The 16273-nt window shown below is 36.7% G+C and overlaps 1 protein-coding gene across 1 annotated transcript; it reads left to right on the forward strand.

Annotated features, from left to right (window-relative positions):
• Nucleotides 1-1283: 1283 nt before the first annotated feature.
• LOC121425570 lies at nucleotides 1284-12301 on the forward strand. Its single transcript, XM_041621660.1, has 12 exons — nucleotides 1284-1488; nucleotides 3823-3960; nucleotides 4338-4570; nucleotides 4927-5119; nucleotides 5791-6292; nucleotides 6712-6833; nucleotides 7201-7859; nucleotides 8296-8397; nucleotides 9154-9301; nucleotides 9874-9969; nucleotides 10523-10663; nucleotides 12040-12301. Exons 1-12 carry the CDS (start codon nucleotides 1393-1395, stop codon nucleotides 12172-12174), a joined length of 2565 nt encoding a protein of 854 aa, XP_041477594.1. The 5' UTR covers nucleotides 1284-1392; the 3' UTR covers nucleotides 12175-12301.
• The last annotated feature ends 3972 nt before the right edge of the window (nucleotides 12302-16273 follow it).

A 16273-nucleotide genomic window follows, 5' to 3' on the forward strand; every position in this document is an offset into this window, starting at 1 on the left:
ATGATATCAGAATAAAAACATTATTCAAAACGAAAAAAAAAAGTGTGTGGGTGCGTGCGCGCGTCGGCGTGTTCGTATGTGTGAGAGCGTGTGTATAAAGGGCATTCTTACCTGTGTGAATTGATTCTGTGGAAAGGGGGAACACATACACGCGAACTTCACATTCGGACTGAGGACACACAGCACACCGAGGACGTTCACAGTCGGCGGGAAATATTGCAAACGGTTCTACAACATTATGCTCTTGAATGAAGAGGGTACATGAAAAAAAGGTATTTGACCACTTGGTGTTAGAGTAAAATTCCATAATGATCATCAGCTTACGAGATTCCTAATTACAAGATTGGTCCACGGTTTGATATGTTGTGACATACCTTTCTTTGAAAGACACTTCCTCGATTTCCACTATGAACATTATTAGGTATTAGTGGGTGTGTATATATAAGTTTGAGAGAGAGGAGACTGCGAGTGTTTACTAGACGGAGACAAGGCGGCTTGAGTTCTAAAAGTCACATTCATATGACCATAATTTTAAAGATAATCAGCTGTTAAAAGAAGGGGAGTCGAGGTAGAAAAGGGATCACTTTAAAAAAATATATGGAAAACATTTCTCCCCAAAGATTGCCAATCTTCAATGTATAAACTGGTATATCTCATTAATCAACTTATTTTTTTTCAACCTTTTAGTATACGGGAGGAACCAGAATCGCATCACAGTGCACACCATGAGGAGGATCAAGTGTAAACATTTGCTTAGAAATACCAATGCTTAACAACACACACTTCATCCCTTTCATGCATATTAATGTATAAACAACAGCGCACACTAATTTTCACATGAAGTCGGTGGCGGTATAGGTATTTTAAAAGCAAAAGGGCAATTGGAGAGCAAATGTTCTCCAACAGCCAAATGTTGAGAGGCAGGGGCGAACAAAAATGTGCACAGTGCGAAATCACATTTAAGTAGGTAGCGTTTTAAGAGGGTGGGTGGGTCTGTGGGTGTAGGAGTGGGTTGGAGGGGGGGGGGCTATCCCCATGTCTCCAACCCCCTAGGTGTCGCCACTTGCATGTATCACCATGAAATTCAAATTGGACTTGAAACGGGGAAGACAGTATCTCATCAACAATACGTAAAATAAACACATCCTTATTGACCTTAACACGTTGAAAATGAACGAATAAGTAGACTCGCAGAGGAGGTGTGACGTGAAGGTCCGATCGCTTTCGAAGTTGCGGACGTTCCTGATAAATTGTAAGATTTCATTTATACGTGCATGTCTACTGTAGAGTATACATTGCATACACAAACTGAATTCACTCTTTATATTCAGAGAATGAGGAATTAAATATCTGAAAATGTAATTATCGAGATAGGACTACTCTTCTTTCCGCATGAAACAAGGTTTGTTTTTACTTCATTCCACCGTACAACACCCAGATCTAAGAAGGAGAAATATTTTGAGGATCCCCAAAAAGTTCATAATTCTTGTAAGTATTTCTTTTTTTGAACATCAATCAACCACAGTATTGATTTTGTAAAATGTCATTTCATATGTATATATCAATATGCATCATGTCCTCTTATCTGAATAGTGAGGACATTTTTTCTTCATTTATTATCCATTGCAAAAATAATTAACATTTTATAATGAATAGCAGGGTTAATATTTCCCTCTGTTACTGACCCATCTACATGCATATCATTAATTTTCGAATTTATGTAAAAGTCTCGGACTGTGTTTAAAAGTGTATCATAATATGAGGTAACACTGATTTCAAGAGATTTATGTTTGACTAACCATGCTAACGGACATAGTTATGATATGACCTATATTGATACAATTATTTCATTATTCCGCTTAAGGAAGGCAGGCAGTATTTTTGCATTAATCCTTCCTCCCTTTAAATACCTTATGATCAGGGGCGGATCAAGGATTTTCAAAAAAAGGGGGGGCAAATTTTTCAGAGGAACAAGCAAAAAAAAGGTCTTCAACCACAAATAAAGGATATTTCATACCCGAAAAAAATGACAAGCAAAAGAAAAAAGTCTTCAAGGAGGGATTTTGCTTCTGAAAAAGGGGAGGGGCACGTGCCCCTTGTGCCCCCCTTGATCCGCACCTGCTTATATTAGTAGTTGACACATGACTAGTAGAGTCAGTATGGAATTAGCTTCAAGTTATTAGTCTCTATCGAGTTAATAATGTATTGATGAAACAGCGTTTGGTCATGGGGCTGAGGCATATAAGCTCAAGATATTAATTTTAACGGCCTTATTCTAAATTCATGGGATAATAATGCTATTTTTTATTATTTCATCATTTAGTTTTCATCCAATCAATCTTCTTAATACATTTTAAAAGGATATATTTCTGTATTCATTTCAATTGTTGAGCTTTATCATGTTTGTAAAGGGATTTTTTGGCCTGAATTTACTAAACAATTTTAAATCAATTCAACAAGCAAAACGCTGAACTAAAGAAAAAAATGGGGTTTCCACGTTTCGTATTTGATATTAATCTCGATCCGAATTCATTAATAAGTTTCCTTCCATTTAGGAATAGTCTAAATATGACCATAATAGAATTATATTGTCCATTAATTCGTCAGTGATTTTATGAACTGGCTCAAACCTCGGCTGGTTCTCCAAAATATGATTACGAGATTATCGTGTTCAAAGTTTGGATGTTTTTAAGACGCTGATAACTTTGCGCTTCGAAAAAACCCCGGATGAATTATTTATATCAATTTAAAGCATACAAAATTTTATCCGCAATTTGTTTTCATTCTTTCATTATTTTAAATGAAGCGCATGTGTGTATGCATTTCAGAAGCTTCTAAGTTTTACCCAAAATAGGGGGTTGAGTCAGTTCGTAAAATCACGCGCACTGCGCGCACTGATTTTAGCGGCACAAACCACGGTTTGAGCCAGTTCATGAAATTATTCATGCCACGTGCATATATTTTTAGAGGCACAAACCCGGCGGAAACTACATACGAACCGCATACACGCAGCATCTACAGTATGGAAGCAGGAGACTGTCAAAAACACGGATATACGTCGTGTCGTAATTCGAATTACCAAACGACGTAAATAATTACGTATAAATTCCAATTACTACACTACATAATTATTTACGTCGTGTAGTAATTCGAATTACTACACAACCTCAATAGGATGTAACGACACTAATTCATTTAACGTCATGACATTAAACCGTTGGGCAGTAATTCAGAATTGCGTCGTGTAGTAATTCGAATTACTACACTACGTAATTATTTACGTCGTGTAGTAATTCGAATTACGACACGACGTATATCCGTGTTTTTGACGGTCGCCTGTCTGGCACTTCCATACTACAGTAGGTCGGGTCTTTGACTTGTGCACGCCATTCCGGAGACTTTATTGTACACAAAGTATAGTTTGAGCCAGTTCGTAAAATCAAAGGAGGGGGTTGAGCCACTTCGTAAAACATCTAAATAATTCCTTATTTGTTACATAAAACGAATCTTTACCTGAAATTTGGCAAATCAGTAGTCAAGAACGAATCACAGGCTTTCAATATGCAAAAACATACACTTCGAAATTTGAACAGTAGTCATGTGTGTAGTTTTGCGCCGGTTCGTAAAATCACTGACAAATTGTCACACACTACTTGAATATCCAAACAATAGAATATTATATTGATGTCCCATTCATCATGTTCACAACTGCTATTTCACTACAAATAAACCGGGCTTAAAAGTAACTCCCGAATGTTCTGTGTCAATTTACATGCCATGCAGTTTGTCATCTTTGATTTTTTTTTATTACCCCTGAAACAGAAGATGGCTAATACGAAAGTGAAGAAGTGGAAGAAGCCTGATAAAGACCATAGTGGGGCAACAAGAGAGCTTATTAAAGGTTATATGATGCTTGGAGAGGAGTGTAAAATCGAAGGTGGACTTACTTTAGATTTTAGAGTAAGTATTCGCCAATTACTTAGAACAAAAATGACACCCGACCCTTCTACTTGATCCGTGTCGGACCATGGACCCTACCACAAAGGGTCCATGGTCGGACAAATCGAATGCATGAATACATTCTGTAATCATTTTGTTTTAGATGAATTATGAGAAGCAGAAAATCTATATGATAGCATACTTTGGGGCAAGTTTTACAAGACTTTGCATGATCAAAGAATTGGAATCTGAGTATGAATTTGGGTACTGCTTCAGACGTTTTCTACTTCAGCTGATGCCGCTTTAAAAAAACGGTTGTGACACTTTGTTTTTTAGATGATTAACATTTGCTTGACCAAAATTGCTTGTTTTTCTCCCTTTACGTTTTGTGGTTACAGGCAAAGAATGTGTTCTTCTACGTGTTGAAGGCAGTGGATCTATTCTGCTACCAGTTGGTGTCCTACAGAGACAAGAAACACTCTAAGAAGAAGGGCGCGGAACCCGTCAGGACTATTCGATACACAGGCAGGGTGCTGACTCACCAGTTTGTCATAGGCCAGACAAGCAGTCAGAAAGAAGTCATATTTGTAGTCATCCACGCCCAACAGCCCACCTACTTCAAACCTGATCAGTAAGCATCTATATTCACATCGGGGTAGAGTGTTTCATTAAGCTATTCGTAACAGGCTACGCGCGAATCAGTCCTCCCCCGTCCTCTCGTGCTTTACAAAGAAGTTTTAGATTGAATATCCTAGAACCCTATTCGCTTTTAGAAGAATGGTAGACTTCGCTTATTGAAAAAAAAGTTAATGCAGAAAGATTAGAACTCAGATTCAGTTGAACACCCCCCCCCACCGTATTTTACAATTTTCTGTGTGTTAAGCAGCTTGTGGATATAAAGACATCACTTTGTCTGCCTACATTATGTTCCATCGTATCGTGATACATTGTAATTATGTACCGTATATATGTATTTTTTTTCAATAGAAAGCAGGCTGAAAAGTGGTTTCAAGAATTCAGCAAAGTTTCTCGATATTCGAAGGAGAAAGAATTATCAAGAGGAGCCGTTGTTAACACAAAGCAACCCCCTATCAACGCTCCTGAAAGGTATACCCCGAAAACAAATCGACAGTTTGTTGGTGACTATGTCACATTGAGATCAGAACCCGGTCCAAAACAGGTGAGAAACGTACTCGATTCAAGCCTTCAGTAGTATTCCGACTTTACGTTGATAGGGTTACACCAAAGCCGAATTCTCCCGACATGCCCGAGTATATTCGGACCGATTCTACCTGAACACGGCCTGGTTCGGATGGTTTCGGTGGATTCGAATGTTCCCGAATCCCTCCCGTATTTTCTCGCATTCGCGGAGGGAGAAAAGAATACTCCCGAAACCACCGAATGCGTGTATTTGCAGCTGCCGTTGTAACCCTAACTTTATCCACGAGCAAGAATATGGTCATGACAACATAAAACTTAAACTAATTAAATTTTCGTGTTTGATGCAGTTTAAAAGATTTTGGGAAAATGTATTGGCAGGGGTGACGCCAACGGTTTACAAGTCAACTATTATACGTAGCTCATCATCAAATATATCATGATATATTTTGTCTCAGGTGCATCAATGGACTTAAAAGCAAAAGGTTCTGTAGACTCCAGACTGATATACTGCCAAATGATTCCTGCTCACTCAGACACAATGGGGGATAAGGTCTTGCGCATACAACGTGGGCAGAGGAATTGCCCATTCAACTGTAGGCCTATTCCTGTTAACAATTGTTATGAAAAAAAATCTACAATCTGTGAAGTTCTGCCTCATCGTCATACGTTTCTTTTAATTTGTGTTATCAGTCCCCTGAAGCTACAGGTTCAAAGTTAACGGGACAGGTACCTTCACCTTCAAGCGGGACCAAACCATCTCGAAATAAATCAAATCCGGCACTCAGTACCACTGCCGGGAAACATGGAAACGCTGCCAACAATACCCACATCAAGCAGAATGGCTCCATGGGCCAACTACCGGATACACGTGGTTTCCAGACACAAGAACGCCGGACACCACAAGATGACGGTATCTTCAACCGGAAAGGCCATGCCAACAAGCAAGCGGAGAAATCTCCTTCATCCACATCGGACCTAAGCAAGGTTTCGCGTACACAACCAAGGTCGATTAACGACGATGAAGAATCATTACTTTCCATGTACGCTCCATCTGAAGTGATCTTTGATATACACCCTTGGAAATTCGACGATGATGATGGTGACGATCATGGCGAAGAAGACAGCATGTCTCCAAGGATCCCCAACGCACGTAAACCAGTCAAACGGGGTCGAAGTCTTAGAAGGCGTCGAGGTAAGTTCAGCTATGACATAACCATGCCTATAACAGTGTAAGATCTATTATATTGTTAAAAAGCTTTATTCAGCGGCAACGAATTGACTTAACCATGTTAACCACAACGTATATAGAGCTGTTATAATTTCAAGGAATCTGATTGACATTATGGGGCGGTCATGAGATTAAATAAAAAAAGACTACGAGGTAGAGAAAGAAGACAATAAGAAACATACAAAAAAGAAGATAATGAAAAAATAGATAAGAAGAATGAAGAAAAAATCTATAAAGGTCAAACGAAAATAAAACAGAAAATAGCTACTAAATACGTTGATAATGACCAGTTGAGACATCCTGTTACTGTGAGAATATCATTTGCTTCCGTCCTCCATAATAATGTAGATGACATAAATATGTCTCCCTTTATATCTGTACAGAAAATGGCAAATTTGCTTGGGACCTAACTGATACAATCGATGAGGTGGACACTGCCACTCCAGCAGCTCCAGTGAAAATGCATACTGGATTGCCAAATAGTCACGACCAAGACACCGACAGAGTAAGGCTTAGATTTGTATCTTCATCATTATTTCTGTAAAGTCCTTCGCGATGCGAGAGATTTATTTAGGATACAAGAACGTCTGCAAGACGTTAGTGTAAAACAAAGTATCTCTCTTATTTCATCTTGAGCTATATTGTTTTATCCTTTCTATTCTCAATCTGTCATTATTTTCTCCTTTTTATTCAATTTCATTTTTCTTTTATTTTCATTATGAACCGCATCGGGTATTTACCTTTTGGATCTTATGGTATTTATTGTCTTAATAATTTTCTTGATTAACTGGACATTTATCCGGAAACAAAAAGTATCCACCATTTTTTTAATAGATTTTCCACTCATATTTTAACCTAATTGCTATTTTCAGACCAAACCATCATATCTATCTACCAAACTTGGCCAGTACTGTGGTACTCCTCAGCAGCTCGTTCGAAAGATTGAAGAATTAAAGGATCGTCCTCTTCCGGTTCCTCCGGGGGAAAGCCGTCAGATTTATGTCTCCATGAAGTCTTCTACTCAACGTGTCGTCACTACTGGAATGGGAAGTAGCTCCTTAAATCCAGCGGTCGACATTTCAACTGGCCGAAGAAGATCAATTTCAGACCCGCTTGACCCGGAAGCGTTGCTACGATCTATGGGCAGTATCGGAATAGGTGCGGGATCGTCGGGCGGATGGCAAGTAGAACCGGGGAAGTTCTACAGGCAGAACGAAGGTCACGAGTCTATCTGGTCATCGGAACATGGTTCAACCCCAGAATATGTGAGACCAACGGCTTTGGGAGACATTCTCAGTGGACATGATAGAAAGGCTCATACTATCGGAGCTTATGGTAGACCGGGGTTGGACCAAACTATGGTCCCTTCAAGGAATCCTAAGGATCCTTTACCAGTCCCCATCAAAGTGGTCAGGCCTGCTCAAAGCTGGAGCCCAAAGACCCGTCCGGATTTACCTTATTCTGTCTATGACTATAGGCACGGTGCCTATGATGAAATCTCCAGTGTCCTGAGCAGCAGGCAGCTCATAGAGTAAGGAATGTAGGCCTATATCTTCTTTTCAGGATTTTCCAAGTGAAGAATAAAAAGTCATGATGGTGCATGTGGTGAGAATCGTGTACTGTGATATATTATGAGACTTATGCACTGATGCTTCTATGAAATTTCAATTCGATGGAATTAGGATTTAATGTATATATTCAGTAGATGAGATCTCAAGGTTTGAATCTAAATTTGCCACTTATGAAGTGTTCGTTGAATGCGTACCGTAGAATATTTGTGATGGTTGTGATATCTTTGTGTTTTAATGAGTGGTGATGTCATAATCATTTGCGAGCTATAAACATGATAAAGGCTATTAACAACAATTTTCAAATTGATAGGGCTTTACGTAAGATCCAAATCATGCAAATTTGTATAATTCTGCTGGCAAAATAAGGTACAATTGTTATTTATATGTTTTTTTTAGGATGGTTACTCATGAACAAAATACAGGACCGGTAAACGTCGAGCTGAAGAAACACGATGTAAACAACGGTGTCGTTTTCGTTGAACTAAAATCAAGAATTTGGTAAGTTTGGAAACCTACCCATTCAATCTCATGGCTACTTACTGGTCTGTGTCCCAGTACTTCACCATCAGAGACGACGAAAATATAAGCTGATGATATCGATTTATTTTGTTGGAATTTTGGTACGAAATTAGACTTGCGGAAGCATATAAACATGATTCAAATATCCATTTTTCTCCGAAGAGAAACAGCATGTTAAATTGGCGCAGATTCAGGAGAAAGTAATTACAAGAAATGCATCCGACTAACGGATACAGTGCTTGAACTTTTAACTAAAAGGTCTTCTCTTTTGGTCTGCTCTTCTTGGCCCCGTTGCATAACAGTTATGGCAATTATCATGGAGTATTTGGTTCTGATTGACTGTTGAGTTTACCATGATGGTTACCATTCGATGGCAAAATTACCACGTAATGGTAACTTTTAGGCAACGGGCCCCTGGTGTTAAAGCTCCTTCTACACAGCAAAAATTGTGGTGTAACGGTGTACATAGAGGACCACACCAGTTATTTTACACCGGTGTTAAATTGGTGGTGTTAGTTTTGCACCTATAGATGTTATTACAACACCTTTGGTTGTTACATTTACACTCTTTGGTGTTATGTTCAATCTTTAGGGTGTAATTTTAACACCTCAGGATGTGGTCCTCTATTATCACCAATTGGTGTCAGTTTTAACACCACAGTTTTACAGTATAGATGGCCACAAATTTTGATTTCATTTTGCCCCGGTTATACTCTCGTCTTTCCTTTGCATCAGGATTGCTTCTTGGAAAAGGGAGGTGAACGGCAAAGCAAAGTTTCACAAGACGCTTCACATTGGTGACGAACTCGCATCAGTGAACGGAAAGGACGTACGTAACGTGAAGCACACAGCAGAACTAATCAGCAGTTCATCTGGTGACTTGGTAAGCAATGTGATGTGTAGCGGAGTCTGGTGTAAACTAAAAAGAAAAAGAAAATTTAGGAGGTATTTTAACAAGAGAATCGCTGATTACAGTCCCTAATCATACACATCTTGTGATAATCATCTTAATTGTATGACTTATTCGTTGTCGAAGATCATTTGAGCCTTGTGTAAAAGGGGGAAATTCGACTGTTATCTGTAAATTATGAATAATAATTTTGAACATAAAATTATGCCTATGCAACATCTTATAATTGATATATCGTAAATGGCTATTATTATTACTATTATTATTGTTATAATCATTATTATCATCATAACTAACTATTATTATCATTCACAACTAATTCCGGATGTCTTTGAATGTTGAATATATTGTTGGTAACCAATACTGAAACATGTGTCACGGTAGTTGACTAGGCAGGTCAAGTTTGATACAAAATGGTGGATTGCCAAAACGGGTAGAATAAACTTAATATGAAAATATGAATACTAAATCTGCTTGCTCGTCAAACTGTTATAATGATTTACTCCTCGATTGAATCTAAGAATAACTTCTCTCTTATATTCCAGGTCAAATTACATATTAATCGGATGCCTCTGGCGAAGGTCGTGTACTTGACAAAATCCATTACAGATACGTGGGGCTGTGAATTCTCTAGAAATGAGGTAGTAGGCCTGTTACACATTTGATTAATCCTTCATAATTATCTGAGATCGTTTGAAATATACATCAAAATAATGATTATAGTACTGTACAAAGAGCATTGCCACAAGATGCTAAGTCCTACTAGGAAATAAATGCCTAGAAACACAGGTCTTAAAACTTATTTCAAAAGTAAATCAACGTTGCAATTATCTATAATTTTGTCACAAGAAATATTGCTCTCTTACTTTTGTAGTTTTTGATACAAAAAAAACAATAAAATGTACGAATATAGTTTAAATTCTAGCCCACTTGTATATTTATTCCTGAATAAAAGATTTACATTTCAAGGATCTTTCTTAGCTTGAAAAAGATGGTTTCTCCCCCCCCCTCCAAAAAAAAACTGAGTTTGTGTAGATATTTAATTATGTTCTGTTCTCGTAGGGGGTAACAAACTGCTAACCTTAGGTTAAAAATGTCATTTTTTCAGCAAAAATAAGAATTCGGCATTTTTATACATATAAAACTAGCAAATACATGTAGTATCGTTTTTCTCATATTTCTATTTATTTTAAGCTAACGAAAATGTACACAGGGCCACTCAAGGACTCTGGGATAGCTGAAACTCCGTACGGTTTGAATGGGAAGGAGACTAAGTGGGTAGTTACTGAATGCCATCATCAGCCGGTACCTATTATGACTTGTCAGAAAGATGAAGTGAGTTTTCCAATTTGTACACCTTTCTTCTTCTTCTGTTGATTTACTCCAGTCCTGGAGAACTGCGAGATCCAGTGGATACGCAGAAAAAAAGTGGTTTGATAAATATGTTTGGAGACAAAAGTATGGAAGCTTAAAAGTGCCACCGAGATGTTGAGATAATTATCTCGGGAAGTCGACATCCTGATAGCAAAGGATAAGATGACGAGATCCCAGATCTCATCATGTCGACATCTTTAAGAAGAGATGATGAGATGACAAGATCCTGGATCTCATCATGTCAACATCTTTAAGAAGAGATGATGAGATGACAAGATCCCGGATCTCATCATGTTGACATCTTTTGGAAGAGATGTTGAGATGACAAGATCCCGGATCTCATCATGTTGACATCTTTTAGAAGAGATGTTGAGATGACAAGATCCCGGATCTCATCATGTTGACATCTTGTAGAAGAGATGTTGAGATGACAAGATCTCGGATCTCATCATGTTGACTTCTTTTAGAAGAGATGTTGAGATGACAAGATCCCGGGATCTCGTCATGTTGACTTCTTTTAGAAGAGATGTTGAGATGACAAGATCCCGGGATCTCGTCATGTTGACTTCTTTTAGAAGAGATGTTGAGATGACAAGATCCCGGGATCTCGTCATGTCGTCATCTTTTAGTAGAGATGATGAGATCACAAGATCTTCGATCCATGATCATGTCATCTAATCATCTCTTCTACAGTACGATACTGCTAAACAAACATAAAAGTTTTCCCTGTGAAATTTATAAACGGTTAGATAAATTAAGGTCTTTGCCGGCTGTGGTCTCGAGACTGTCGCCAATTCCATCCCAAAAGCTGAATATGATTTTAAACCAGGGGCCGTCGTTTCATAAGGTTGTTTATAATTAAGAGTGACTTTTAAGAACGGCTGGTAATCCTTGTGGTAAATGATATTCACCATGAAATGTTCATCGATGCTGAATTAATAAATAATATAACTTGATAAAGTTTTACTAGTCGTTTTTAAATTACGAACAGCTTAATGAAACACCCACCGGGACCAACTGAATTTAGTTCATTGCAATGCGTGTAGTTTTGGATCACCAGCAATATGCTCGAAAGATAACAGAGGGCGATAGCATCATTTGACACCTTTTCAAAATCCATTATCCACATGAAATCTAAAATCTCTGGTTAAGTTTCTTTTGAATCAATAATGGCAACCTTAACAATAAATGTATGTTTTTGTCATCTTGTTTACTAGAAATTCATGACCATGACGTTTGAATAACCGGTTGAGATAGTCACAAACAATTATTGTATCATAAACCATGAATCTATCATTTGAATTGATTAATGATGTGTGTTTCTGTTATACTTGTAGGTGAAAAATCGAATGTTTATGTCAAACACGGAGCTTCCTCTTGTTCTACATCCGAAGGATTTCATCGATAGCCTCGTAGCAATGCTCAAGAGAAATCAGAAAATAATCAAGCACACGTCGGACTACCAAATTTAGCAAGCCTACGATGCGCAAGGTCAAAGACATCGGTGATGGCGGCGGTGATGACCCCCCCCCCCCTAGGTCGCCGCTTAGGTGCTAAGGTTCTCCAAGCAGTGGCGTAAAGATGTGGATCTTTGGGCGCTTGCCCCCCCAAAAAATAAATAAATAAATGAATAAATAATGATAATAATAAAAAACACAACCAAGAAAAAAGAAAAGGAAAGAGAGGAGGGTGAAATATACCATTTTCTATTTCAATTTCATATATTTTTTTCTCAATATAATGTCGAAATCTATCTCAAGATTTTATTTTTGTGATAAAAATAATGTCGATTTTTTTTTACCAATATTACATAAGAGGCAAATATTTTATTAAACATAATGAATAATGTACATAAATCATTATGAAACATCAACTGTACTGTGAAAATTATATTATGTTTCTTTAGTTACTGAACATATATATATATATATATATATATATGTGTGTGTGTGTGTGTGTGTGTGTGTGTGTGCGTGTGTGTGTATACATGAAACAAAAAAGTATGGAACAACTATTAAGTAAGACAATTAGGATATCGGCATTGAGGACGACAATAACGAGAACGACGACATCGGAGCTCTCTTCTGCTCGCATCAATTACCTATCACTTCCAAGAATCACATAAGGTACAGAAAATAAGACCAATATTTGACAGACATACCTCCAAGCGACTTTCTTACGTCATATGCTATTATCCACACTTGTGTGATGTAAATTGAGGAAATAGACACAATTTCTTTCTTATCTCTGAACAATGCCGGAAACAAAAAAAAAGTATTTATGAAGATTTAAGTTTCAATTAAAGCAAATATCTATTTTCTTCAAATTGACAGTTTCTTGACAATTATGATATCATATTTTAAAATATATAATATGGACGACAGCAATTAAGTGTTTAATGTACTCAATTTATTCTTATTTTTTCTAACAATAGACTATCAAAACGTGTTTACAAATGTTTATTTCATATAGAGTAAGAATACAAAATGTTTCAGGCGTAATTTGTGCTTGCTTGTACCATACATACTCTCAATTGCTCGTCGAATGTGCAAATGGTGGAAATTATTAATCTATTATAAATTCATTTTTTCCCTGACCATTATGACAATAGACATATCTTTATGATTTATATCAGATTGGTATTTCCCCTTTTATTTCATGCAGTTTGATTCCCCCTTAATGCCACCTGCATACCGACCGCGAACACGGCAGAGTTCTAGTTAGAAAATAAATCATTTCTGTAATCGATTTTTGTTTTCTTGGACATGTTGGAGAACGAACTATCGAAAATATGTTTTGAACTATTCTTTATTGTCACAAGAATATAAGACTAAAATATGAGTCGGATATGATTATCATGATTGTGCTTGCCTGTAAAATTGGCTGCTCATGCTCACGGAATGTACAAATGATGAAAATAAATATGATTCGACTGAATTGCCTTCTTTTTCACTAACCACAACAATAGTAATATATTCAAATTTCTGAATGATTTCAAATCGGTATTTCCCCATTTTATTCCTGGTAATCTTAAACGCCAGTAAGTTAGGGAACTACATGCATTTAATAAGCCGTATGACAATATGCATTTCTTTAGACCAATTATGAACATGTATATCAATTACAAAACTACACCACTTTTACTATGGATAAAATATTTAATTTCACTTGTTGTGCTCGCTCGTATATTAAAATATTATATCTAAAAAGGTATAGCAAGCCACGAACGTGAAATTTGAGGTCGAGATTTGATTCTTCTTTTTCCTGGACAAAATCGAAAATTAAAAAGTACGTGTCCCCCCTACTAAAAATAGTAGGGGGACACAATGTCAAATGTCCCCCCTACTATTTTGGGTCTTTGGTGATGCTAAGAAATATATGACTCAAAATGGGAATAAAACGTGCGTTTTGGGACGAGATGACCTTTTTTTTTTTGCTTGTCAAATATATTTTCGTCGAAATGACCTTAAATTTTAGGTAATAGCCTTTTTTTTTTTTTGCTTGTCAAATTTTCCAGACCCTTGTCCCCCCTACCTTTTGGGACAGATTTCCGCCCCTGCTCAAGACCATGTATTCCAACGTTATCAATTTCCAACCACAAGTCTCACATGTCTCAAGCGACAATGTTTAGGTCAGTGGTTAAACCATGGCTCCATGGTAAAAACTATATATGATTCATTTCGTTTTACCAAGAATCAAGCCGTCTAGTAACAGTCTCGAACATTAATTCAATCAATTCCGGAGTTAATCTCTTCAACAAAAGATTACCACGAGGTGTTGATATTGTTGTAAGCAATATTTATTCTTCGATTCAGGAATCGGGTGGCATGAATGATGTACACGCTGAGAACACCTGCCGATATTTGAACTTGAATCGGGGGGGGGGGGATTCATAAGCTGCTCGTAAACTAAAATATGTGTCTCATTCCTCATGTTCCTAGTACCTGGTGCCCATTTTTTTCTTCACACTTTGATTAACATTTTATTTACTCTCAAATCACACCCTCGGGTTATACCGTAGAATTACCATGAACTTATTTGAAATATTTTTTAAAGTATTTGATATGTCATTAAAAATTCGGGACTCGCATATTGTCACTTTTATTCTCTAACAACTTTTCTATCAACCTTCCATGTTTTACAAGTTGTATGAAGGTTTCATTTTATAGCTAGAGTGATTGTGGACGCTGTAACACTACCTTTATTTTTTTATAGCATTTTGTTATAATTCGATACAAAATATTGAATAGACATTCATTGAATGATCATACAAATTTATTGGCAAATGTTGTATTATTGTATATATCGCTTTTTAATATAAAAAATATCAAGTGTACTTGTATTTAATATACGTAGATAATGTTAAGTACCTGTTGTGTGTTTTCATAATGAGTTCTATTTCCATAAGCTTATTTCACCCCCCCCCCCTTCAACTTGGACGAAAATGCTGAAAACCTGTATTGTACCAAAATAATTCATTAATTGTATGTCATTCAGGATTATATTACCCTTTTCCTCTTACTTTGTAGATCAACGACGTTTCCTTGTAGGTTGAGGATTTTTTTTTCTCATACACTATGTGTTAAATTGAATTGGATTTATAGTAATTATCATGATTATGGTAACTTACACTCCATAAGAGTGTAGTTTTCATTAATCTACACTGTAAGAACTGTGCTGTTAAAACTGACACCAATTGGTGTTAATAGAGGACCAAACCATGAGGTTTTAAAGTAACACCCTAGAGATTGAACATAACACCAAAAAGTGTAAATGTAACAACCATAGATGTTGTACAGTTGTAATAATACCTATATGTGTAAAACAAACACCACCGATTTAACACCGGTGTACTTCTGGTGTGGTCCTCTATGTACACCGGTTAACACCACAATTTTTGCTGTGTATGTATAATCTATATTAATCATATGACAGTGCTACCCAATACGGGTGTCAGTGTATCGAACTATAATAATTATGAAGAATATAATACATTCCTATAAAGTTTTATGTATATTTCTGATGGTTTTGTAGGAAGTATAATTTAGGAATAATCAATTGCGATGCAATATTACTCAGAAAATGTAATATACGACATTTACTGTGTGTTGACCATGGGTCTACTTCTCTTCTTAGATTTGTTCTAGATGAAAGAGAGGAATGAAAAGGAAGAAGAAAATAATAAACATGGGAAAGATAGGAAGAAAGAAAGAAAGAAAGAAAGAAAGGAAGGAAGGAATGAAGGAAGGAACGAAGAAAGAAAGAAAGAAGGAAAGAAAGAAAGAAAGAAAGATTGGGAGAAAGGAGGAGGGGGATTTGAAACATCTAGATAAAAATTCTAATGACTTATAATAAGAAAAGGAGAAACATCAGAAAAGGAAAAAAAAAGAATCACGCATTGTTAAACATTGTTTGTCTAATTGGCTTCAAAACACTCGTAACTTGCATGTGAAGTAAAATATTGAAATAAGATAGTGCTACAATTTGGCAACAACCTTACAAATGATAAATATCCTTTACCGAAGTACGATTTTATCTCTATTAACACATGATTAACTCTATGAAACCACT

This window comes from Lytechinus variegatus, chromosome 12 (assembly GCF_018143015.1).
Source record: "Lytechinus variegatus isolate NC3 chromosome 12, Lvar_3.0, whole genome shotgun sequence".
NCBI classification, from domain to species: domain Eukaryota; kingdom Metazoa; phylum Echinodermata; class Echinoidea; order Temnopleuroida; family Toxopneustidae; genus Lytechinus; species Lytechinus variegatus.